The sequence below is a fragment of the Akebia trifoliata genome, chromosome 13 (assembly GCF_017979445.1).
Source record: "Akebia trifoliata isolate Shusen 1 chromosome 13, ASM1797944v1, whole genome shotgun sequence".
Lineage (NCBI taxonomy): Eukaryota > Viridiplantae > Streptophyta > Magnoliopsida > Ranunculales > Lardizabalaceae > Akebia > Akebia trifoliata.
Window position 1 is genome coordinate 4419550 of NC_141387.1, and position 24722 is coordinate 4444271.

At 34.0% G+C, this 24722-nt stretch overlaps 3 protein-coding genes across 3 annotated transcripts; 2 read left to right on the forward strand and 1 right to left on the reverse strand.

Annotated features, from left to right (window-relative positions):
- Nucleotides 1-761: 761 nt before the first annotated feature.
- LOC147387430 (G-type lectin S-receptor-like serine/threonine-protein kinase At2g19130) lies at nucleotides 762-8793 on the forward strand. Its single transcript, XM_086420006.1, has 3 exons — nucleotides 762-861; nucleotides 2781-2872; nucleotides 6663-8793. Exons 2-3 carry the CDS (start codon nucleotides 2787-2789, stop codon nucleotides 8167-8169), a joined length of 1593 nt encoding a protein of 530 aa, XP_086276132.1. The 5' UTR covers nucleotides 762-861; nucleotides 2781-2786; the 3' UTR covers nucleotides 8170-8793.
- Nucleotides 8794-12403: 3610 nt separating this feature from the next.
- On the forward strand, nucleotides 12404-15281 carry LOC147387431 (G-type lectin S-receptor-like serine/threonine-protein kinase At2g19130). The gene has a single exon (XM_086421188.1). It carries the CDS (start codon nucleotides 12570-12572, stop codon nucleotides 15051-15053), a length of 2484 nt encoding a protein of 827 aa, XP_086277314.1. The 5' UTR covers nucleotides 12404-12569; the 3' UTR covers nucleotides 15054-15281.
- Nucleotides 15282-19280: 3999 nt separating this feature from the next.
- Nucleotides 19281-22969, reverse strand: LOC147387432 (disease resistance RPP13-like protein 4). The gene has a single exon (XM_086421823.1). It carries the CDS (start codon nucleotides 21922-21924, stop codon nucleotides 19372-19374), a length of 2553 nt encoding a protein of 850 aa, XP_086277949.1. The 5' UTR covers nucleotides 21925-22969; the 3' UTR covers nucleotides 19281-19371.
- Between the last annotated feature and the right edge of the window lie 1753 nt (nucleotides 22970-24722).

The window sequence follows — 24722 nt, forward strand, 5'->3', positions numbered from 1 at the left end:
TCCAATTTCTTCACGAAACAATCTCGAATTTAAACCAATTTGAGCCCTTGTCGAATAAATTCCGAATCAAAATTTTGTTACTATGATGCCTGTGGTCACATGAACCCCACAGGCAATGGAGTAATTCAAGAGGTCACATTTGAACTTCAACCCACAATCAGATGGAGCAAATCCCTATTGTTAGATTTACAACTAAAATCATGTTTGTGTTCACAAATTTTGTAATATGTGATGCTTAAAACTATTACTAAAAAATTACCAAACAGATGCATATGTTTGTAGTCCAAAGGATGGGCTCAACATTCATGGATCAATGGGCCCAATGACTTAGGCACAGAAAACAACAGATCTTCATGTCTTGCAAACCACAGGAAAAACAAAAAAACACTAGTCTCAAAGAGACTCTCCATCAAACGGACGGCTGAGATGAGACACTACGTCACATTGAGGCTGAAACAACTTGATTATTGAGCTAAAAACGACTGATCATTTTAGTCGTTAATTGTGACGGTTCGTAACAGTCGTTTTAGGACGAACTGGCGGCTATTAGCCGTTGAAATAAACCCACTGCCACGATGTTTAATGAGCCCTAATTTTTCCTTTCGTTTCCCCTTCTAACTCTAACCTATCTTCCTTTCTCTCTCTCTTCTCAAACCTGTAAAAACTCCATCCAAACCCCTAATCCCATCTTTCATTAAAATTGAGCTTCGTCGAGCTCCTATGATGATCGAGATACTCCATTGAAGGCTGTAACAGATAGGATTGTGTGAGAATCAAAGAAAGCTTGAATCACACATCAGTTATGAATTGAGATCTGTATTTTCTGAATGGGGATTTGCTAATGGAAGAGTTGTAATCTTCGTTAGTTTCTCTTCGATTGTTTCTTCCTTTTAAAATCTTCACTAAAGCTATCTTTGATTGCTCTTTTTCAACCTACTTAGGTTTCGTCTTCAACATGTAAGGTTGTACTTACTTCTCTTTCTATTTCTATTTCGTTTCATCTTTTGGTTTATTGAAATGTTTTCTGGGTCAGGAACTTCTCCTTGAATGCTTTCTCCAGTTGTTTGGTTGGTTGAGGGAAAAATTTCAAAAGTAAAATAGAAACTAGGGTTTTATAAATGATGAGATGATCCTGAGGGATTGTTTGCTTTCTTGTTTAGAAAAAAAAAATGTCATTTTCTGATTCTCTGTTTATAATATGAGATGTAATTACCATTAAATCTGGATTATCTTTTGTTGAGTATTAAAAACAATATGATGAGTTGAAAACTGATCATGGATTGAACATTGAAGCATAGTTTAAAAAGAGAAAAATAAAATGTTTGGTTTAATGAGATTTTTTACAGCTAAGTATAAAAAAAAATTGTTTAACAACTCTGAACATTTTGTTTTTCTGGCTAATTAAATTAAATTGGGTGAGATTGTTTAATTTTTCAATATTAAGAGATGAGCTTTTTTGATGTTAGGGCAGATTATGTTATTAAACAATTAGATTTCTGATGTTAAAATGTAGGAATACTGAATACGGTTGGTTCAACAAATTAGCTATTGTACTTGTGTTGATTTACCATAGCATTTAAAAGCTAGACTAGATCAGTTGTGGGATTGGGCTCGAAGGTGATTCTCAGAAATTTCGATTTGATTCATTAGGAATCAATTAATTTTCATGAGCATAGGTTTCTTCCAGACATGTATTTTTTTTCCAATTTAGGGAGATAATTGCTAGGCATTCAGAAATTTCTGTTTTATTTGTCTATTGGTGTATGATTTTTACGAAACATCAACAATAATCCCTATTGCTTGGAAGACATTTTAAATGTTTCTAACCCAAAACCTTATATTTTCTTGGAAATTTGCATGTTCAACCCAAAAGAGTGAAGGCAAACGGCTTGGATTTGTCATATGGACCCCTCGTAAGGTTTTATTATCATTATTGATCTTTTGTTGCTCAAGGAATTGAGAGGTTGTACACTTCCTTTAGGTCAAGTTGGATCTAACACTGTTAATCAATTTTAGGGTCTGAAACTACTTCCCATAATCCCATCCCCATAGATGTTCTTACCTTGATTGGAACTTTTTTGCTTAGACCAAATCGGGACTTGGTTCACTGTCTCATTACCTATTTGATCTCAAACTCTGTATAATCCAGCCTTCTATATTATTTATGGTAAGATGCCCATGAAAGATGGGCATTGTGGGAGTCTGTTTTAGGTTGGTTCTTGTGTTGTTTTTTGTGGTGACATTACTTTGGGTCTAATAGATTATGCTTCTAATTTGCTTATTTTAACCTTGGCTTGGTGGCCTATATGTGAATTCTAAATTTTGCTAAACATTTATTATGTACTGACCAATTCCCAATCAGGTCATGTTTGTGTTTTTATAAAAAAAAGTCTAGTTTGGCAAATGAGTGCAATTTGAGAAAGCCCTCAATGCATTAATTGGGATAAGGTATAGACGATGATGGAGAATAAAAAAAACATGCAGATGAATGCAATTTCATTGGGTGTGCTTCTCTATTGCTTTATTAACCACTTATTGGACCAAAATATTGAACAAACAAACCAACTGAGCTTACTCAGACACTCCTACTCTTCTAACATAGAACTTAATAATCTAAGCTTTTGTTTTCATATTCTTTGATACACAAATCAGTACATCTCAATATAGAATTTGGTATATAGTAGCCCCATAAAAACTTAAATAACAAATAAATTTAAAGTTGTCACAATGTATATAAAGTTAGTAAATTAAATCTCTATTTTGCTGATGAAAAATGCTAGGTCCATATGTGGAAAGGCCTATTTCGACGAGGAGGGGAAATTGCAGTAATACGAAAAGGGTTACAGGGACACAGACAAATTTTTGCAGAAAGGTATTTACTTTTGGTTCTGCTGATTCACCTTCTTTCAGATATATCTGTTTAGACTTGCAAGGAAGACTAGTATACAAATCTTTCTTTTTTATTATGATGATCTACTTTGGTTGAGGCAAATATCTGACATCTCTTCTCTTTCCTTCAATTATCTTTGGCAATTCATTTTTGTTGCCGCTACAAAGTTTTGTGTTGATGTTGCAACTCATCGGTATTGCTGTTGTGTTTTGTAGTTCATTTCTTTGATCTGTACGAAACAAGAACATAGAGAAGTGAACTAAGGTTTGGAAAGATTATGAATTATTCCCAAACCTAGATATTTGGGAAGGGAAGGGGTTGGTGAAGGTTATAAAGTTTGGAAATTTTTAAGAATTTTTTTTTTTTTTTTGCAATTTGACATTTGTTTAGGGAGCTGCTATTGCAACCCCAACTTTTACTTATTACACCCCAATTGAAAATAAAGAAAACAAGTGAATGGTTGAGAAGTAAATGTTGGGGGGTGCCAATAGAAGTTCTTTCATTTTTTTTTGCTAGATTTTTTTTTGGGGGTTTAGGATTTTATATGAACCTAATCATAAATGTAAACTACTGAATTGTTTGAATAAGTGTTATAATGTTTTGTAATATTGTTTGAATTTATGATTTTAGAATTTTGGTTGTGTCAATTTCGTGGGTAATGTAGTGATTTTGATTGTGAAATTCTGGTTTGAACAAAAATACTCTCCATGTCTTATTCTGAAAATATTTTGTGTCAATGGCATGTTTGTAAATGGTTTTGGGAAGTTCCTTTGGGATTGAGAACTGAACATTTTACTCTTTTTTAATGTTATAAATATACTGAACTTTGTGATTTCCATTTTTAAATGTTTCTATTAACATTTTACAGAATTATTTTCTTAGGTACAAGATCTTGAGAAACATATGGAGAAGGTCAGTCAGCTACTTATATTCATTCATGAATATGTTTGTCATCTTAGTTTTCATACATGAAATTAGAAATAAGGTTCCAAACTCTCAGTTATATGGTGGAAAGTTTAACTTGATGAAAGAGGTCTTTGAACTAATAAGCTAAACGTAATTTATGTGTCCAACCATAGGTACTATGGTACGATCAACAAATTATTATTATTATTATTATTTTTTTCATTTTCTTAGTGCACATTTAATTCTAGAACTCAAGATGTTATATCATTTACATGGTGCCAATGAGAAATCCAAGTCTGTTACAATAGCCTTTCGTCAGTTGTGACCTTAAATAATGGTATGGGATCTTACATCAATACCTAGGATAATTTATTGAAGTACTACAGTCTCTCTTATTGCCTAATTTTCTCCTCAGTCAGAACAACTAGTTTTCTTGTTGCTCCCTTCTATTCTCATTGTAATTTAGTTTTTTCTGGCAGATACTCTGCATTTTTTCCATGTTTAATTTCTTATTATTTGTTTTTGGATTTTTTAAGAATTTAGATGTATGGCTAGACATTCTCAGTTTTTGGTCATTGTCTAATCAGTTTTAGACCATGAAGAAATCCGTAGGACTCCTCCAACCCAACAAGAATAGACGAGGGCAGGGATGAACTAAACTCCATGAGACAAATTGGAAAGATGTCGCAAAAGTTTTACACCATGTTGACACCACTTTGAAGAACATTGGTATAATTAGCATCCTTTTTACCTGGACATATAATTATGCCGGGATGTGTTCATTTTTAAGGTGTAATGGTATCTCCAGTATTGACATGGTGTTGTTGCAGTTGAGACATACTTCCCAACAGAACTTGGTTTGATCTCTTCAACTATTCACAATCGGTGATTGTGACATGTGGGAGGTACGTCAAACTCAATGTCCCATTTAACCTTATAAATGTAAATGTTCGGGAAGAGAATATTCTAGCCATGCAAGGAGGAGCCCTGATGACAAGCTGGCTGAATAACAGGATTCCATCTTTTGGTAGTTGTTGACTGTAGCGGTAAAGCCATGGGAGAAGTTTTCATGGAAGATGGAGTTTTGTGAAGAAACAGAGTTGGGAGAAAAACGTCATCGGTCTTTTGTTGTAAATCACGTCATCCATGTTGTGAGTGCAATTATAAGCCACGGGCGAAGTTTAATACCCAAATTTAAAAATAAATTTGTTTGGTGACACTGTAGTTTTGTAATTTGTCAAACCAAATGAGCGATGGTCTAAGTACCCACCCCTTTATCTTTTCTTTTTTCTTTTTTTTTTAATGATTTTGGAATTTGTGATTAATAAACGATTGCGATTAAAAATAATTTTTTTAAATTACAAATCCAAATTTTTTTTTATATTATAAATCCAGAAAAAACGTTAGCCATAAACCGGCGTTTTTCCAACTGTCAAAAATAGTCATTTTTTGCCAACAGTTTTTGACCGTCATAGATTAAAATCGACTCTTTTTAAAAAGACAGCTAACGATAGTTAGAGCTGTCATTATTTTCAAAATTGACGGTCTTGGGCCATTTCTTTTTGTGCAATATGGCATAGAGTAAAATAGATCTCTGAAACAAACAATGTAGTAATCCTTTGAAAACCTTGTTTTTCCCACCCTACGGTAAGGGTAATTATAACAGCACCCCACGAATTAATAAGGGCAGCCCACATCATGGCTGAATCCTCACTAAAAATAAACTAAGTCCAAAACTTTTAACTCATATAAGACAACAATTCGGCCTTGATGTGGGTTGCCCTTATCAATTCGTGAGGTGCTTTAATAATTATCCCTTAAGAAATCAAACGTGGATTGAAATCATTGAAAATCTATGTTTACAGTGTAGAGTGTGACAGTTAACCGTTTATTTTATTTAACCTACTGTTTCTCCTCTACTGCTTTAAATACCAATCTCTCTTAGTTGAATGGTTACTACACCAATGGGTTCCAGAACCAATCCTTTCTACAGTTCTCTTCTCATTCTCTTCTTCTGTTTCAAAACCAATCTCTCAATCTCATCTGATACCATATCTCCAGGCCAATCTCTTACTGGAAACCAAACCATGATCTCTCAAAGTGGCATATTTGAATTGGGTTTCTTCACACCAGGTAAATCTCTGAACTACTATATAGGAATTTGGTACAAAAATATCCAAGTTCAAACTATAGTTTGGGTAGCAAACAGAGATAAACCACTCCCCAAAACTTCCTCACAACTAAAACTATCTGAAAATGGCAATCTAACCCTTTTAAGTCTTTCAAAAATCCCTATTTGGTCCACAAATTCGACTTCTTCCACCTCAAATTCTATAATTGCAGTGCTTCTTGACACTGGAAATCTTGTTTTGAGAGATGGGTCGAATTCGTCTATTGTAATTTGGCAGAGTTTTGAACACCCCACCGATACATGGTTGCCCGGTGGGCGACTTGGTATGAACAAAAATACTGGAGAAATCCAATTCCTTGCTTCATGGAAAAACTCAGAAAATCCTTCTCATGGGATCTTTTCTCTTGAAATAGACCCAAATGGAAGTAGTCAGTATTATCTAATCTGGAACAGAACCCAAAGGTATTGGACTAGTGGGCTCTGGACTGGAAAGATTTTTACATCAGTACCGGAAATGACGGCGAGTTATTTCTTTGATTTTAACTATGTTTCAAATGAAAAAGAGAACTATTTCACTTATACAGTTGAAGATAGTTCTGTTCTTTCGAGGTTTGTTATTGATTTATCTGGACAAATTCAGCAATTTACTTGGTTGAACACTAGCCAAGAGTGGTTATTGCTTTGGACTCGGCCGAACGATCATTGTGAACCTTACTCTCTTTGTGGACCTTTCAGTATTTGTAATCCAGCAAGCTTGCCAAACTGTGAATGCTTGCATGGTTTTGAACCAAAGTCTCTCAAAAACTGGAATTTGAGCGATTGGTCGAGTGGGTGTATGAGAAAGATGCCTTTACAATGTAGGAATGATGATAAAAAAGATGGGTTCCTTTTGATGCCCAAGATGCAATTGCCGATAAATCCACAGAATTTTACAGTGGGGAGTGTTCAAGAATGTGAATTGGCTTGCTTGAACAATTGTTCTTGTTCTGCTTATTCTTATGATAACGGATGTTTGATATGGAGTGGAGGGTTGTGGGACTTGAAACAGCTCTCCGATGGAGACGTAAATGAAAGAAGCATGTATCTTCGACTAGCGGCTTTGGAACTACCAAGTTCTAAGCATAAAAAGAAGAAAACATCTACTATAGTTATTGTCTTAGTAGTCATTGGGGTTTTAGCTCTCCTTGGCATCACTTTTGTGCTGATATGGAGACGTCGAAGGAGTCAATTGATGGAATCATTGAAGGGTGTTGAAGGCTCTCTCATTCCCTTTAGATACAAAGATTTACATTCTGCGACAAAGAGCTTTGCCGGAAGGTTGGGGGGAGGAGGCTTCGGTTCTGTTTTTAAAGGAACATTATCTGATTCGACTGTCATAGCTGTCAAGATACTTGAAGGGCTCAGACAAGGAGAGAAACAATTCCGAGCAGAAGTTAGCACAATCGGAACAATTCAGCATGTAAATTTGGTTTGTCTTCGTGGGTTTTGCTCCGAAGGTACTAAAAGGTTGCTAGTCTATGAATACATGCCAAATGGTTCCTTAGATAATCATTTATTCCGAAGAGATTCCAAGACTCTCGATTGGAAAACTAGATACCAAATTGCTCTTGGGATTGCAAGTGGATTGGTTTATCTCCATGAGAAATGCAGAGATTGCATCATACATTGCGATGTGAAACCAGAAAACATACTCTTGGATGCCGAGTTCTGTCCCAAGATTGCTGATTTTGGTCTAGCCAAGCTTTTCGGTCGCGACTTTAGTCGGGTTCTTACCACAATGAGAGGGACTAGAGGCTATCTTGCACTGGAATGGATCTCTGGCCTACCTATCACACCAAAAGCCGATGTTTACAGCTATGGAATGATGCTTCTTGAGATTGTATCGGGAAAGAGAAACCTAGAGCAAACAAGGGATGATAAATTTGATTTTGTTCCTATTACTGTTGCGAGAAAACTTAACAATGGCGAAGAAGTTCTTAGTCTATTAGATCATAGATTGGAAGGTGTTTGCAATGCAGAAGAGATTGTCAGAGCTTGTAAAGTTGCTTGTTGGTGCATTCAAGATGACGAAAAGGATAGGCCATCATCGGGACAGGTCGTTCAACTGTTGGAGGGTGCATTAGAGGTGAGCACGCCTCCGATCCCACTATATCTCCAAACTCTTGTGGAGAATCTTGAGTGTAATGGAGTCTTTTTGGAGTCTTCTTCTGATGAACGGTTGAAGGTACGGAGTAACATGTGAACTACTTCTCAGGCCAAAAGGCACTCCACCATGTCGACAAGTACCAATTCACAATCAAGGTGAGTATATTGTGAATTTCTACATCATACTTATAAGTTAAATATTTTCTTTGTTGTTGTTGTTGTTGTTGTTGTTGTTGGTACTTGGTACTTAGGTTGTGGCTGTTCTTATAACTTTATATAAGTGAGATGTTATTCTTACTTTAAATCATTCCGATCAAAGGAAAAACAAGATGGTTTTCTCTCGTGTACTCGCTTGTCTTTGTGAAGATATTTAGTCCTACATTGCCGAAGAAAAAGAAGGCTTTGATGTTTTTAGAAGTGGAAGGATCATGCCCTTAGAAGACCTAACGCTCCATCCTTTCGGAATAACGAGCTCATATAAGGAGAAGGTTTCTGATCATAAGTTGAAGGTTAATTTAAAAGAATCCAAAATACAAATCAAACATGAGTTTGTTATTGGTTCTGAAAATTCTCTCAAAATTTGAGCACACATATGGCGCATGTCCTAATCGTCCATCCATAAACTACCAATCACCAACAAATACCACCTCTTGATCAGATAACATTTACTCGTAAGTCGTTACCAAAGCTCCTTAGAGTGAAAATAATCATCATTAATGTAAAGATGGAACAACACTATTTCAATAGGACCATATTTGATGACAAACGACAATATTTAATACCTTGACAAGGGAGACGATGATATTTATTTAATTCCCTAAAATGAAACTTCGCTATCAAAATTATTGCATCTAAAGTAGATTCTAAATTGAGGATATGTTGAATAAACAAAAAAAATTTGACAAAGAATAAGCACATGGAAGCTAACTAGAAAATGTGCAAGTATCTCAAGCAAGCATTTTGTGTATAAATACACTCATTTATTTTAATTGAAGGGTTTTTTTTTTTTTTTGACTCTAACATTAATATTATAGTACAAGTCAGAGATGTTAAGTTATGAGGGTTGTTTATTTTCTACCTACAACTTTGCATCACATGCAAGGCAGATGGTAGGACCCATAAATAAGTCATTTATGATAATTAAGTATCATTTTTCTCTTTTGAGGTATTGCTTAGCCACTTAAGCATAGAAGTATTTATTAGGTGAATACAATAATTCTTTAATTGTGTTACTTGGGATTATATATGTGAGGGTGTTGAATTAAAATTCTAAAACCTGACAGAGTGGAAGACTTGTTACTAAATCAATAGATCTTTGAGAGGAAAGGATCCTATTATGAGATCCATTGTAAATTTGTAATTTGATTACAATTGCATTTAAATGGTGTTGTGTGGAAGTATAACAAGAGTAAAGATAAAATAACAAAACAAACACACAAGATTTACGTGATTTGACAAATGGCCTACGTCCATGGTAAAGGTCCCTCTTGATATTGCTTGTCTCTTAAAATCCAAGTCTAATAAGAATACTAGACATCTCATAACAAATGGTTTATGATCAGAGGGATCTCCCCCTTTGTGATGTTAAATTTCAAATACTAGAATTTTAAAAATGTATAGAACACCTATTCTTATATATCATAAGAATAATCTAAAATATATTTGGGATAATTAAAAATTATTAAAAATATTTTTTATAATTTGTCTTAAAATATATATAATTTTCTAGAGACTTCCCCCAATTTATGTTCAAGGTCAAGTATTTTCTTCTAATTAAGCACGATGAAAGTAGAGCTTCTTAGAGTTCTAAACAATTGTCATGATCAATGTGTGTAATCTCTTAAGTAGACCCTCTACGTTGGGATAACTCTTAGATCTCTTTAATTTAAAGTGAACTTGAGCTCAATTGTGTGAATTAGTTTTAGTGCAGCAATAAGATTACGCGGTGAGGGATTTTGATTTTGTGATAAACTATTCTTATTTTTTCATGCTTAAAGTATGTATTTTTTCTAGTGGACTGACTTCATATAGGCGATGTTGCATTATATTTTTCCCTCTCACGCGTGATCTATTGGGATTTGTAGAGCTTGATAGTACTAGTCAACAAGGAGGTACTGTAAATGAAATCACACGTTTACATTGGTCAATATTTCTTATTTTTAGTGAAAGGATGTAATTTGTAACTATGAGTTTTTTCTGTATAGTAGAATCGGTGTGATCCGTAAACGTATCTCAATTTTGAGAGAATTACGTAAAATCTCTGTGTTTCTTTATGTTATTACATCTTGTCTTGTGTTTGTTTTTCGATTTATTTTCTTACTTCGATTGCACTTATTTTTTTTTAACATGACCATCCAATTCTGGAAATAAAATCGAACTTCAATTCGCAGAGGTCCATGATAAAATATTTTTCCATCTATGACCATCCAACTCTTGAAATGAAATCAAATTTACAATTGACATTAAGAAGCCGATCATGCAAGGTCAGTGATAGTATCTCGATACGATCAAAGCAGTGTCTATTGAATCAACTGCTAGGATTGATATAGGGAGTTACCATGACCCATAAGATTTTATTTTGTAGGACCAAGATTACTATAATTCTGTAAAAAAGTTCATTTATATAGTATAAAAAAAAACCCACACAGATTAATTTTTTTTTTGACTTTGTCAAATTCCTCTTTGATTTAGGTAATAGGGTCAACAAGAAAGGCGCAATTATTAGACCTGAAATGGGTGGGGGTGGGTGGAAAGTTGTTTTCATATATTTCTTCTCGAAGGTGGAAGGGTCATCAAGTCTTGTGAGGCCGTGTGGACTTGCTTTTAAGTCTTTCTTTGACTTGACACGAGGAGTGACTATCAAATTACAGATAACATTTTAAAATTTTTAAAGGGCCATTGGTGGTATAATCACTTTAAATGACTAAAATACCCTTACATCCAATGGGCATTTCAGGCAAGAAAAAAGGGTAAAAATAAAATGTTATTTATCCAACTTTTAATTTTGTTTATTTTTTATAATGAATTATGTAAATTTTACACAACTAATTAAGCTCAAATTTATAAATTATGATTTTTCAAAGTATGTGAGGTACTTAAATTCTATAATTGCTAATATGATAAGAAATAATGAATTATGTTTAGAATAATTTTTATGTACCCTCTAGGTTTTAATAAAAATTAGAGATACTCCCTTGATTTTCAAAGAATGACACCTTTATAAAATGAGTGACATGTCCTAATATCCAATCTTCGATTGATATTCAAAACACCATTGTTTTTAACCTTTAGGATGGTATTGCTTTTAGACTAATGATAATCTAATGCCCTTTTTTTTTTCAAATGCCCCCTTACACTTTCTCACGTGGTAATTATAAAATCATAAATATTTTTTTATTAAGGTTTAGAAAGTCGTTTGTAAGATCCTATTTATAGAGACTTTACGGTTTAATTATACATTAAATTTCTTAAATAGACATAATTCATTGATAGTCCATATTTCTTATTATTTTTTAATAAATAATAATTTTTTTGCCTAATTTCGATTATTTATTTGTATAAGTCAAAGTCACGAGATTCAAAAGGATGAACCAAAACAATTGAAGAAGTACATTGTAATCCTAGACCGAAGACAAGACTACGAATCAAAATCCAGACTCATTGGGGGCGTCTGAAAAAAAGAACGTCAAATTATCACGATTCTTATTTTTAACCCTTTCAACATCTTGTCAAAAACCCTTAATCTTTATACTTTTGTATTCAAAACAATATTTTACAAATCGGATCAAATCGGTAATCCAATTTGGTTCTATTGGATTTTGTAAAGAAATTGATTGATTAAAGAACCATTGATTGTCATGATAATTTAGGAAAAAAAAAGTATAAATAATTTTAAACATTTTAATAAAGATGCATTAATCTAATTGAACTATTGTGGTCTGATCAAAATGAAAAATATTCAATTGGATCATCAATCCAATGTTTAAACCACCCCCCCCCCCCCCCTAGCAAAATCAAAGAGTAACTCAAAATTTGTGGGTATTGTTTTGAGAGTAGCTATTTCCACAACAATTTTTACTAATGCCACACTAATTGTATGCAATTCTTAGGTGATTTATATAGGAATTGTTGGGCATTAGTAAAAATTGTTGTGGAAATAGTAACTCTCTTTTTTTTAAATATAAGCTTAAATAATTCAAAGAAATCAAGAGGCACACAACTAACAAAGATTTACTAACAATATTATAAACTAAGAGAAATAATTATTTTGTTTTTCTTATCCTTAGGAACACAGGGAAGGGCAAGACTGTCAAAACTTAGTTAAGACTTAGAAAATAGAAGACAAAAACAGCCGTTGAGATGAGGTAATTGTAGCTCAGGCTGTCTCTGTTTCTCATGACCTGCGAAGCATCTAACATTCAAGACCCTTTCTCTTCTAATCTTCTTTGAAGCTAAAATCTTTTTGGCAGACTTGTCTCTCTGTTAATTTTTGCAGAGATGTTGGATAGATGGAACAATCCTTGGTTCTTTCCTTTTCTTCTCTTCTTCTTCATCTTCTCTTCAAAAACCCATGTTTTTGTTACAGCTGACACCATCTCTACAGGTCAATCTCTCACTAGAGACCAAACAATAGTCTCTAAAGGTGAAAACTTTGTCCTTGGTTTCTTCACACCAGGTAAGTCTCTCAACTACTACATAGGCATCTGGTACAATACGAATAAGGTCACAGTTCAAACAGTTGTTTGGGTTGCAAACAGAGAGAACCCTCTCAAAGACCCATCTTCTTCAGAGTTGAAACTCTTAGAAAATGGTAATCTAGTCCTTCTAGATGAGTCCAAAATCGCTATTTGGTCCACTAATTCGACCTCAAACACCTTGAATTCCTCTGAAGCAGTTCTTGGGGATGATGGAAATCTTGTTTTGAGAAATGGGTTGAATAAATCTGATATAATTTGGCAAAGTTTCGATTACCCGACGGATACATGGCTTCCAGGTGGTAAGCTTAATTTTAATAAACACACCAACAAATCAATGCAACTTATTTCATGGAAAAGTTCAGAAAATCCTGCTAAGGGGATGTTTTCTATAGAATTGGACCCTGATGGAACTAGTCAGTATTTTATACAATGGAACGAGTCTCAGAATCATCGGTATTGGAGTAGTGGAACATGGAATGGGCATATTTTCAGCGGTGTTCCCGAGATGAGAGCAAACTATATCTATAATTTCAGCTATATTACGAATGAGAACGAGAGCTATTTCACATATAATCTTTATAATAATTCCCTTATCTCTAGATTTGTGCTTGGTTTGTCGGGTCAAGTCCAGCAATTGTCATGGTTGACAGAGACGAAGGAGTGGAACTTGTTTTGGTCTCAACCGAAACTTAAATGTGATGTTTATGCTATCTGTGGGCCTTTCGGTAGCTGCGATGAAGCAAATTCTAACTACTGTCAATGTTTGGAAGGCTTTGAACCACGCTCCAAAGATTGGAATCTGAGTGATAGATCTCTTGGTTGTGTGAGGAGAACCCCTTTGCAGTGTGGAGTGCAAGACTGGTTTTTATCCAAGTCCAACAGGAAATTGCCTGAAAATCAGCGGTCTTTGGAAGTTGGGAGTGCCAAAGCATGCGAATTGGCTTGCTTGAACATGAACAATTGTTCTTGCAGTGCTTATTCTTATGGAAGCGGTGGGTGTTCAGTGTGGAGTGGTGATCTTTTGAATGTGCAAGAACTCTCAAATGGTGATAATGGTGGCGAAGATCTCTATCTCAGACTTGCGGCTTCTGAGCTTCAGAGGTTCGGAGAGAAGAAAAAAAAGGCTTCAAATACTGGGGTTATTATTGGTGCTGTTGTAGGGACTTTAGCCGTCTTGGGCCTTGTTTTGATGCTTCTCTGTTTATGGCATAAAAGGAGATCGATTGGAACATTGAAGACAGTTGAGGGTTCTTTGGTGGCATTTACATTCAGAGATTTACAAACAGTGACAAAGAATTTTTCAGAAAAGTTGGGTGGTGGAGGTTTTGGTTCTGTCTTCAAAGGGACGTTGCCTGATTCTACCGTCATAGCTGTAAAGAAGCTTGAAGGCCTTAGTCAAGGAGAAAAACAATTCCGAACTGAAGTGAGCACTATTGGGTCGATCCAACATGTTAATCTCGTTCGTCTACGTGGGTTCTGCTCTGAAGGTACTAAAAGGTTACTAGTCTACGATTACATGCCAAAGGGTTCTTTAGATTCACAATTGTTTCATCAAAAGGATGCTAGTAACTTAGATTGGAAGAAAAGATACCAAATTGCACTTGGGACAGCTAGAGGATTGGCTTATCTCCACGAGAAATGCCGAGACTGCATTATACATTGTGATATCAAGCCCGAGAACATACTTTTGGATGCTGATTTCGTTCCCATAGTGGCTGACTTCGGTTTGGCAAAGCTTATCGGTCGTGAATTCAGTCGGGTCTTGACGACTATGAGGGGAACTAGAGGCTATCTTGCACCAGAATGGATTTCGGGTGTAGCCATCACAGCCAAAGCCGATGTCTACAGCTATGGGATGATGCTTTTCGAAGTGATCTCGGGGAGAAGAAACTCGGAGCAATCCAATGATGGAAAGATTGGGTTTTTCCCAACATGGGCTGCAACCAAGATGACTGAAGGCGTAGACGTCCTAACACTTGTAGATCATAGGTTGGGGGGTAATGCTGATGTTGAAGAGGTTACTAGAGCTTGTAGAGTTGCTTGTTGGTGTATTCAGGATGACGAGGCTCATAGGCCATCAATGGGGCAGATTGTTCAGATTCTTGAGGGGTTCTTGGAGGTGAACCCTTCACCAATCCCAAGATCTCTCCAAGTTCTTCTGGAGAATGAGGCAAACATCCATTTCTTCTCTGAATCCTCAAACCCAAGTTCACAAACTCGTAGCACTAATTCGACTTCCTCTCAAGACAAAAGCAGCACCTCATCGAAGAGTTCTAAATCTTAAAGACGATGACGTGGAAAAGAATTCTCAAACAGTTCACATTCCATCAAGGTTCAGTACAAATTATGTTCTGTTTTAAAATCTTTGAAACTATAATACCTAGTAGCTTCGTATCTTTCCTTTTATTTTATCTTATTTTGTTTGTAAGGCAAGCAAGATTATTGCTCAATATGTTTTGAAATTTCTATATTGTATGAAGGTCTGTTATTAGGTACAAGAGATTTGAGTCAACTCCATTTGTTTCTTCTATAATTGATCAAGGGATTCCACAGAGGCTAATCAAATGGTTTGATAAATATTACCAATACATATTATTAAATGTTTACAAGATTGTAATTTATCAAACATGAAACATCTGTAAACGTAGTATCCCTTTCAAAATTATGATCAGTTTCATTGACCCATAGAACCAACTTAACAATCCAAAAATTATGGGGACCTATTGATCCAAACCTTCCACACAAAAAAAAAAAAGGATTTGTGAGGACTGGTAATTTGTCTAATAGGGAGGACATGGTTATAAAGTGCTATTGCTCATGAGCATAGTGACTAAGTCGGGTTAAGGAATATTTGGCAAGAGAAAGCTTCGGAAAAAAGTTGATAAAGCCGGGAAAACTTTGGATATATTCAAAAGTAAAATATAATTGTTTAAAAAGATGTAAAAGAAATATTTATGTTATATATTAAATGAAAAAATAATACTTAAAATAATCTTAAAAAATAAAAGAATCTATGAGTTTTTTTAAAAATCGTCGATTAATCGTGCCTTTTTTTTTAAATCAAAGATTTTTTTCAAAAACTTCATGATTGAATTGACAACTATTAAAACTGTAATTTAATTTTAAAAAAATTGGCAGATTTTTCGTCACTATGTTCATGAGGTATGCAGTCAAATTTTTTTTTTTTTTTTTCCAAATTCGACTGACACTGGAGGAAAAAAAAAAAGAGACAATTCTGGATTTCCTTTGCACCACTCAAAAGTGGTAACGGTGTAGCTTACACAACTGATATGCTTCAACATTGAATGGGCCAGTCATGTTAGGGCATGGGCCTTAAAATGGTCTTATTACAGGCTCCATAATGGGCTTGATCATTAGGCATGGCCTCCAATGGGTCTTACTTGTTCTCAATATAGACTCCAATGTGCACAATCCTCGGTCAAGTTTGGATTTTCGTTGGTCCATAGGAACTTCTATGTTTAATCATTCAAGTATGGGTTGCCCTTATTAATTCGTGGGGTGCTTTTATAATTACCCATATATAAATGCTAACATTTATGACCACATGGGGGATGTTTTAGGGTATAAAATGGGGTGGACTTCACCCAAAATCCAAGTTTCGAAAATTGAGTTTAGCAGGTTTGGAAACATGGAACAGATCTGAATTATAAAAAAAAATAAGTCGAATATAGTTTAATATACCTTGACCCAACTCACATCTGGGGATGGATACGAATCCACCCCCAGATTTGCCAAGATCCAAATATATATTGTTTTGAAAATCATATTTTTAAGTTTTTCTAAATATCCTTTTCTACATCGATTTCTTATAAAATTGAAGAGTATAATGGTAAAATAGAATGTTATTCTAAGCTTGTAAAGAAGTAAAATTGATTAAAAAATGCCAAATGTTCAAGAATTATCTGATGTGAGTTGGATTTGGATATGGTATTAGCTAGTATGATTCAAAACGGATCTGATCAGATCCTAATCAATATAAAGAAATCTAGATCTGAATATAGATATAGTTAGATCTGACCAGGGTCCAACCCATTTATGCTCTAGGGAAGTTAGCAACCTTCGATAATTTATATTTTCAAAACTACCTTTCAATTCTTTGTCCATTAGTGATACTTATATAATGACATTTTTGTAAGATAAAAAATTCTTTGGCATTTTTAAAGTGTTGTATTTTTTGCAAAAATATTTATTACATAATATCTAAAATCCAATTAACGTTAGTAACCAATTGGCTTTTAGATATTATGTAATAAATGTGCGTCACAATATAATGCATCATACTAATATTCTAGTGCAAAAATAATATTCGAGCACTAGAATCTCTAAGAGAAACAATAGTAGAGGTTTGTTGAAATCAAAATTTTCATCCAAAAATTGTTCTAGGAGTAAATTTAGACTTATTAATTATTATATCTTTTTATCAAAATTAATAAAATTTCTTGCCCATGACTCCGATTAGGGGTGGAGCAAGGATTTTCTTGTAGGGGGGCGGGCAAACTATAATTTTCGATAAGGTTTAAGAGCTTGCAGATGAGTGGTTTTGAGGGGGAAAATTTAAGGGATTTGTGATTAGAGATTGAAGTAGGCATTCAAGTCATTTCTCATTAGTACACAAGAGAAGACCTACGTCAAGGGGAAATGTCATCGGTTTGAAAACATATATACAAATCTCAAATACTGACCGAAACGCCTAAATATCTCTGTGACGTTAGTCTTTTCTAATAGATTAATGCAAAATGTCCTCAATAACCTCATATTAAATTTAAATTTAAATTTTCTTTTGATTTAGGTTTTCAAAGCGATCTTCAACATCTAAGGAAAATTTTTTATCCTAGTCTTGAACCATAGTACTCATTTACTTCAACCTTCAAACATAAAGGAAAGTATAGGATTTTTAAAGTAGAAGATGAAATTTTTTGGAAAGAAAATTCTAAGATTTTCTACCAAGGGATTAGGCAAAATTCAAAACGATGGATTAAGATGAGGTTAAATTCGAATAAAATTATTTTCTATAGACATTGAAAATTTTCAAAATGACTATAGAAAAATAAAATGAAATATTTTAATTACAGATTGAAAATGAGAATATTAAAATTATTTTTTGTTAGTGTAGAAATAAAGAAAAAGGTTCGATGGGTGCTTGTCTTTAGTTTGAAAATATAGGAGCATCTCAAATATTCACCCAACTGTGAAGGGATGTTTAGATCAACAAAAATATTGGGGGAGAGGGCATGTCATCAGTTTGAAAACATAGAGATATCTCAAATATCCATTAAAAATTGAAGGTGCATGTCATCAATTTGAAAGCAAAATGGTGTCTTAACTATTCATCGAAAAATTGAGAGGGCTAACAAGGTCAAAGATGGGTATGTCGTCCGTTAGAAAACAAAGTTAGTATCTTAAATATTAAAATAATAGAGGAGTTCTAATAAATAGAAAAAATTGAGTAGGGTGAGGGCAAAATCTCAAATGTGGGCACAAACTCAAAATATATCAAAATTATCTAAAGGATCTTGTAATCTTAAAAAATTCCTCCTAATAATTACTTATCATATTTAAAAATACTTAAATAAATAATTTTTTTTTTCTAATCTTCCTAAAAACCTGAGGGATCAATAAAGTAACTTTTTATTTTATTTTTAAATTGAAATGAAGTATATTCAATGTGGCTCAAGTGAGCTATGCTATAGTTTTTGGCATGGTTTCTGGGCCTTGTCAATTACAAATTGCTTACATGTTATTGGGTATATACTTAACGGGTCCAACTCATGTTTTATTAATTCTAGGAGTGCGATCAATCCAATTGTTTTTAAGAAAAAAAAAATGAAATTATGATATATTAATTGATGAATTTCTCCTCACATAAAAATAAAAAAATCCAAAAAAAATAAAGAAAATAAGAGAGAAAAAAAAATATTGTAAACTAATATCCTAATAAATTTATGCAATATTAATTAAAATAAGGAAATGACAAAGAAGAAAAATCATACAAATAGAAAGGAAAATATAATCAATTACAAGTCTTTGGATAGTTTATATCTTCTAACTTTTGAGATTGGCTACCTGCATCAACCCAACAATTAATTACAACAAAAAAATAAAAAATAAAAAACATAACAATTGAAATATTTTTAATGAAGAAATTAAGGAACTCAGAGGATATTGTCTTACAGGTACTTTCACAGAAATATTGGGGAAGCAAAATATTTAGTAAGCAAATAAACTCAACAATGAGGATAACAAAAATCGTGATATAGAGATAGTTAAAGCAAGTCAATTGAAATAACAGAAATGCCCTTTGTATAATGGTTCCCTTCAAACCTTACCTACAAGTTTAAAATTTTAAAAAATAATATATTTTTTATATGAATATTTCAAAGACAATCCCTTGTTCTATTTCAGCTGGAAGCAATTGAGTCTAAATAATGTTTCTTATAAGAACATTAACAAATTATAAACAAGGAAATAATACAATACAATACGATACAATAATATCACCGTAGCAGTTAAGAGTTATTACAAGAAAGAAAGAAACAATAAAGAGTAATAAACCACATCAACGAGCTACGTACATGGTTTTCTCAGTCCTCCTCCACATCTGCCAAAGCGTCTTCAATTATATCCTCTCCTCCTCGCCTGACTTTCTTTGTTATGCTCCTTCCTTCGTCCAACCATCCATCATTGCTCCATGGGGCTGACTCGAGTTTGTCACAACGAAAAACCTTAAGCTGTCTTAGGGATGGCATTGCCATCTTCATCTCAAGCCAATCCACCTTCAATCTTGCTAAGCCACCTAAGACTAAGTTTTCCAAGTCCCAAACTATGTTGTTATTCCCAAAGAACTCCCTACTCATCCTAGTAATGTGTGCATTCCAAATATAAAGTCGTCGTAAATTTGGAAGAGTAGTCGGATTGATCCAAACAGGTGTCTTTTCTCTTCTATACCACTGGAATTGTAGTTCCTGAAGCTTCTGAAGAGGAGGAAGCTCGTAATCCACTTTCGTGACGATTTCCTCACTTGCGCTAAAAAAATTTAGGGTTAAAGACTCCAATTGTTTGAGCTCAGATAAGATTGTAAGCTCCACTTCTCTTAAGCGATCTGTAAAATAAAATAACAACTCCAATCGTCTGAGTCGGATCAGCATTTTCAGGTCAGAAAGGCGACACGCATGTTCGACATTGGAATTTACAATCCTAAACCCCATAAGTGATTCAAGGTTTGATAGCTTTCCAACCCCCTTGGGTAGGTATTCTAGGCCTCCACAGTCATATAAATTCAGTATAGTTAGTCTCTCCAAAGTAGTCACCTGTCTTGGAAGCCTCTTTAAAAAAGGGAACCTGAACAAATGTAGAACTTGAAGATTTTTCAGTTTTTCTATTGAATTGGGGAGTTCATCCAGACGAGAACATCTTATTGTAAGACAAATAAGATGTGTTAGAGATCCTATCCCATTCAACCAATTCACCTTCAAAGGCCATTTTTCATCAATGTTCATGTAGGCAAAGTCAACATGTAATACCCTCAGCCATTTGAACTTGCATAATTTGGGTCCAACATTTAAGGCAAACTCCTCCACGCTCTCCTCCAAGTCAACCCCGATTATTGTCCTCAACAATTGGGAATTAATTTGATTCATTTGTGAATTCACAATGCCCACCCGACGTGATCTATCTGTACAAGATAGCTTACCCCTGTTATCTAATCCCATAAAATTTTCTTCCTTGGCAATCTTTATAATCATGTCGCGTACCATATCATGGACTTTACACAATATAAATCTCCTGCCATAATCATCCTTCCTTACACCAAGTAGTAAGCCACGGTTGATTAATTCATCGAAGCACTCCAATCCAATCTCAAATGCAGTCTTTCCATCCCTTCCTCGAACAAAACCCTCACCAATCCACCAATAAACCACCATATCATCAAATTTGAAATAATCCTCTGGAAATGCTGCAAAACACAACATGCAGGGCTTCAAATGCATAGGAAGCTCTTCGTAGCTTAACTGTAGTGGAGCGAAAATCTCCTCATCATGGGCCGCCAACTCTTCCTTTAGTTGCTCGGATATTCGCCTCCACTCATGGATAGAGTCTCCTTTCCCTAGCATCACTCCTCCCATGACCTTGATGGCCAAAGGCAGCCCTTTACATTTAGCAACCAACTCTCTGCCAATTTGCTCTATTTTTGGATTTCGACAATGACCACCATCGTTTGCAAATGCTATTTTGGAAAATAATGACCAATCCTCCCCATTGGTAAGAAGTTTTGGTTTATGTATGTTGTTCTCAAGTGCTCCCATCGATTGAGCCACTTGCTCATGCCTTGTCGTAACAATAACACAACCACCCTTATTTGTTCGAGGCAAAGCGTACTTGAAGCTCTCCCACCACGACCCTTCATCTGTCCTCCACACATCATCCAAGATAATCAAGTACCTTTTCCCATCCAGCTGTTTATGTAATATCTCCAGTAGACCACGTACATCAATGTTCGATAGCTCCTTGTCGTCTACATGAAGCATTTTCAACATGTTCTTGAGTAATTCCTCAAATTTGAAGGTCTGGGAAACGGTCACAAACAAGACAGGTTTGAAGGACTCCTTCACTTGATCATAATTCTTTATCTTTTCAACGAGGGTAGTTTTGCCCATCCCGCCCATCCCCACAATACCAATGACATGCAGGGGCCCACGTGCATCAATGATCCACCGCTTAATTTTCCTTACGTCATCTTCTAGGCCAACTATTTCAGCATCGTTCATTAAGATTGGATATCTTATTGGTCGACTACTTTCGGCTTGTTCTTCATTTGAAAGACTTTGAGTCAGAGGCAGGTACGATTTCATTTTCTCCCGAAGATCTCCTATATCTTGATTTATTTGACTCAATCTCTTTCCTATTTGGTAACGATATTTCAATGATGAAAGAGAGAAGTAATTCATGCACTTTGATTCTCCTCTTTTTTGTTTTTGTTCCAGGAACAACTCACAATCTTCTGTAATGTCCTCTGCTTCATATAGTAATTCTCTTAGATCCCTTGTAATTTGCTTCAGAGTTTGCTTTTGATCTTTTATCCTCACTTTATCTGCTTCTTTTAAAAGGCTTTGCATGTAAGGGAGTTCCCCTTTCATTTTCTCAAACTAGTTGTGGAATTTCAGCACTTCACGCCCTTCATTTAAGAGACCTTCGATCAAGTTTTGTATTAGAACACCGACAACTGCGTCCACCATATTTTGCTGTGCGATTTCTCGAATAATACAACAATAGAATTGTAAATTTTTTGTTATTGACCTTTAATAAAGTAAGCCATACTTCCACACAAGATTACATAAAGAAAAGTTATATAAGTCCTATCATGGACTAACATAATCACATCAAGAATTTTAGCAAAGTTCAAATTTTACATATCTTCACGATTTGGATTAGAATCAAGTAGACAGATTAGATACCATTGACTTAAGTATCAAACTAGTGGACTTTTATATATGTTTTTATATAACCAATAGGACTAACATAATCACATCAAGAATTTTAGTAAAATTCCAATTTCAACTGTTAATAAGCCAATTGATTAGGAATTAAGAACCTATGTAGTCTTAAAAGGGGAGCATGGTTAGAGTTGGTGGAGATGAAGAATGAAATATGGTATGAGGGCTTCCCAAGGATGAGGAGCAACATTGTTTAAAAATTCAGCTCGAGGCTAAGATGACTTAAGGCTGCTCATCTTGGCCTCGAAAACCAAGCAAGAAAGTCAATATGAATCACCCTTGAGACTATATGAGTCTCCAATATCAATGCAACTTACTTTATAACATTTATGACTAAAGAAACTCAAGTATGGGAGAGTTTTGGGACAATTTGAGATTAAGAAAAAGGAGAAACTAAGTGATAGAGGTGTTTTATTGTATCGATTTATCTCGTTTTCTTTATAGTGAAATCAAGCTCCAACGCTCATACCTCTATGGAGCAAATGTGGGGACAAACTCAAAATATATCAAAATTATCTAAGATGATTTAGACATGCCCCCCTATGTTTTGTTAAATATTAGAGATACCCTCCCTCTATGTTTTGAAAACTTTGACATGCATCCCTTGACATCAATTTTTGTACATAGACTAAGGTGCTGTTTATTAAACTGAAAAAAAATAAGTGCTGAATAGCATTAAGCTCTAAAACTTATAAGCGTTGAATTTAAGTGCCGAAAAAGTTGTTTGTTTAGATGTTGAATAATGTTTGTTACACATTACTGAAGCTTGTAAATTGTCTTTGTTACCCTTACAATTATATTATATATTGTTTGCATGTTTCAAATGCCTATTTCTTATCAAACACAATAAAATATATTATTTTTCATAAAATTAAAATACAATTCATTTTTAAATAATAAATAATATTTAGATCTTCAATTTATAAATAATAATTTCTATTTATAAAAGCCCATAAATTTCAAATTAAAAATAATAATGTCATACAAATCACCAAAATTTGAAATCAACATTAAAAGAACTTAATTTTGGATAAATAATTTTCGATGGAAATGAAGGATGTTTAATTATAAAAGCATCCTATGAATTAATAAGGGCAACCCACGCCATAGCCAATTTTTTTTGTTTTATATGGGTTAAAGTTTTTGGTGAGGCTGGCCTATATAGTCTATATATCATCCTCACAAAAAACAGTCCATTTTAAACTTTTAACTCGTCAAAAATAATTTTCAAAAAAAAAAAAAGGGACGATTTACAGTTCTTAAACTTATTTTGATAGGGTTAGAAGTTTCAAGATGTGCTGATTTTTGGTGAGGATGATCTCCTCATTGTAGAGATCATCCTCATAAAAAATCAACTTATTCCAAAACTTTTAATCCATATAAGACAAAATAATTTAGTCATGGTGTGGGTTTATTAATTTGTGGGGCGCTTATATATTAATGAAGAGATCATCCTCATCACCAAAAATCAACTCATTCCAAAACTTTTAACTCATATAAGACAAAATAATTTAGCCATGGCGTGGGTTTATTAATTTGTGGGGTGCTTATATACTTATCCACGGGATATAAGAGGTAATATCCTTTTAAGAATAAGGCATACTTGTCCATGCTCAAAAAAAATGAAGGGCATACTTGTCCGTGTCAAAAAAAACGAAGTGCTTACCGCTTCAGCACTTTTTTTCAGCATCAAAATAGTGCTGAATTTTTTTTCACTTATTTTCAGCAATAAGCGCTGAAAAAATAAAATAAACAAACACGTTATTTTGACAAAAAGTACTGAATTTAAAATTTTTTTTTCTCGCAATAAACGCTGAAAAATAGCGCAAATAAACATTGCCTAAGTGGAAAAGACTTAAACTGCCTTATATTCAACCTCTAATATTAAAAAATCAAGATTTTTCTTTTTAAAAGCAACTATCTTCAACCTCATTGGATAAAATTTTTTACCCTCATTAGCTATCTTAAGATTTTATCTACTTCAACCTTCAAATCTCAAAGCAAGATAGAAGTTTTTAGAAAGTATAGAATGATGAATTTTGAGTAGAAAAATCTAGAATATTTTACAAAAAACAGAAGGTAGAAAATGATGGACTAAAATAAGGTTAAATAGATTAAAGTTACCCTAGAAGTTGAAGAGCTTGAAGATGACTAGATTTGGGAAGAAAAAGCAAATAATATTTTTGGAAAAATTGAAAATAATGAGATTTTGGGTAAAAAATTTTAAGGTATTATGTAAATGATTAGTTCTAGGTAGAAAATGATGAATTGAAGATGAAGTTTGAGTAGATATACCATGATGATTGGAGAAATTGAAGATGATTGGTTACAGGAAGAAAAATCTAGATTTTTTACTAGAGGTTGAAGATAAGGGCATTTGAGTCTTTCCCCTTAGTCTATTTAAAAGACTAAAGCCAAGGGATGCATGTCATCAATTTCAA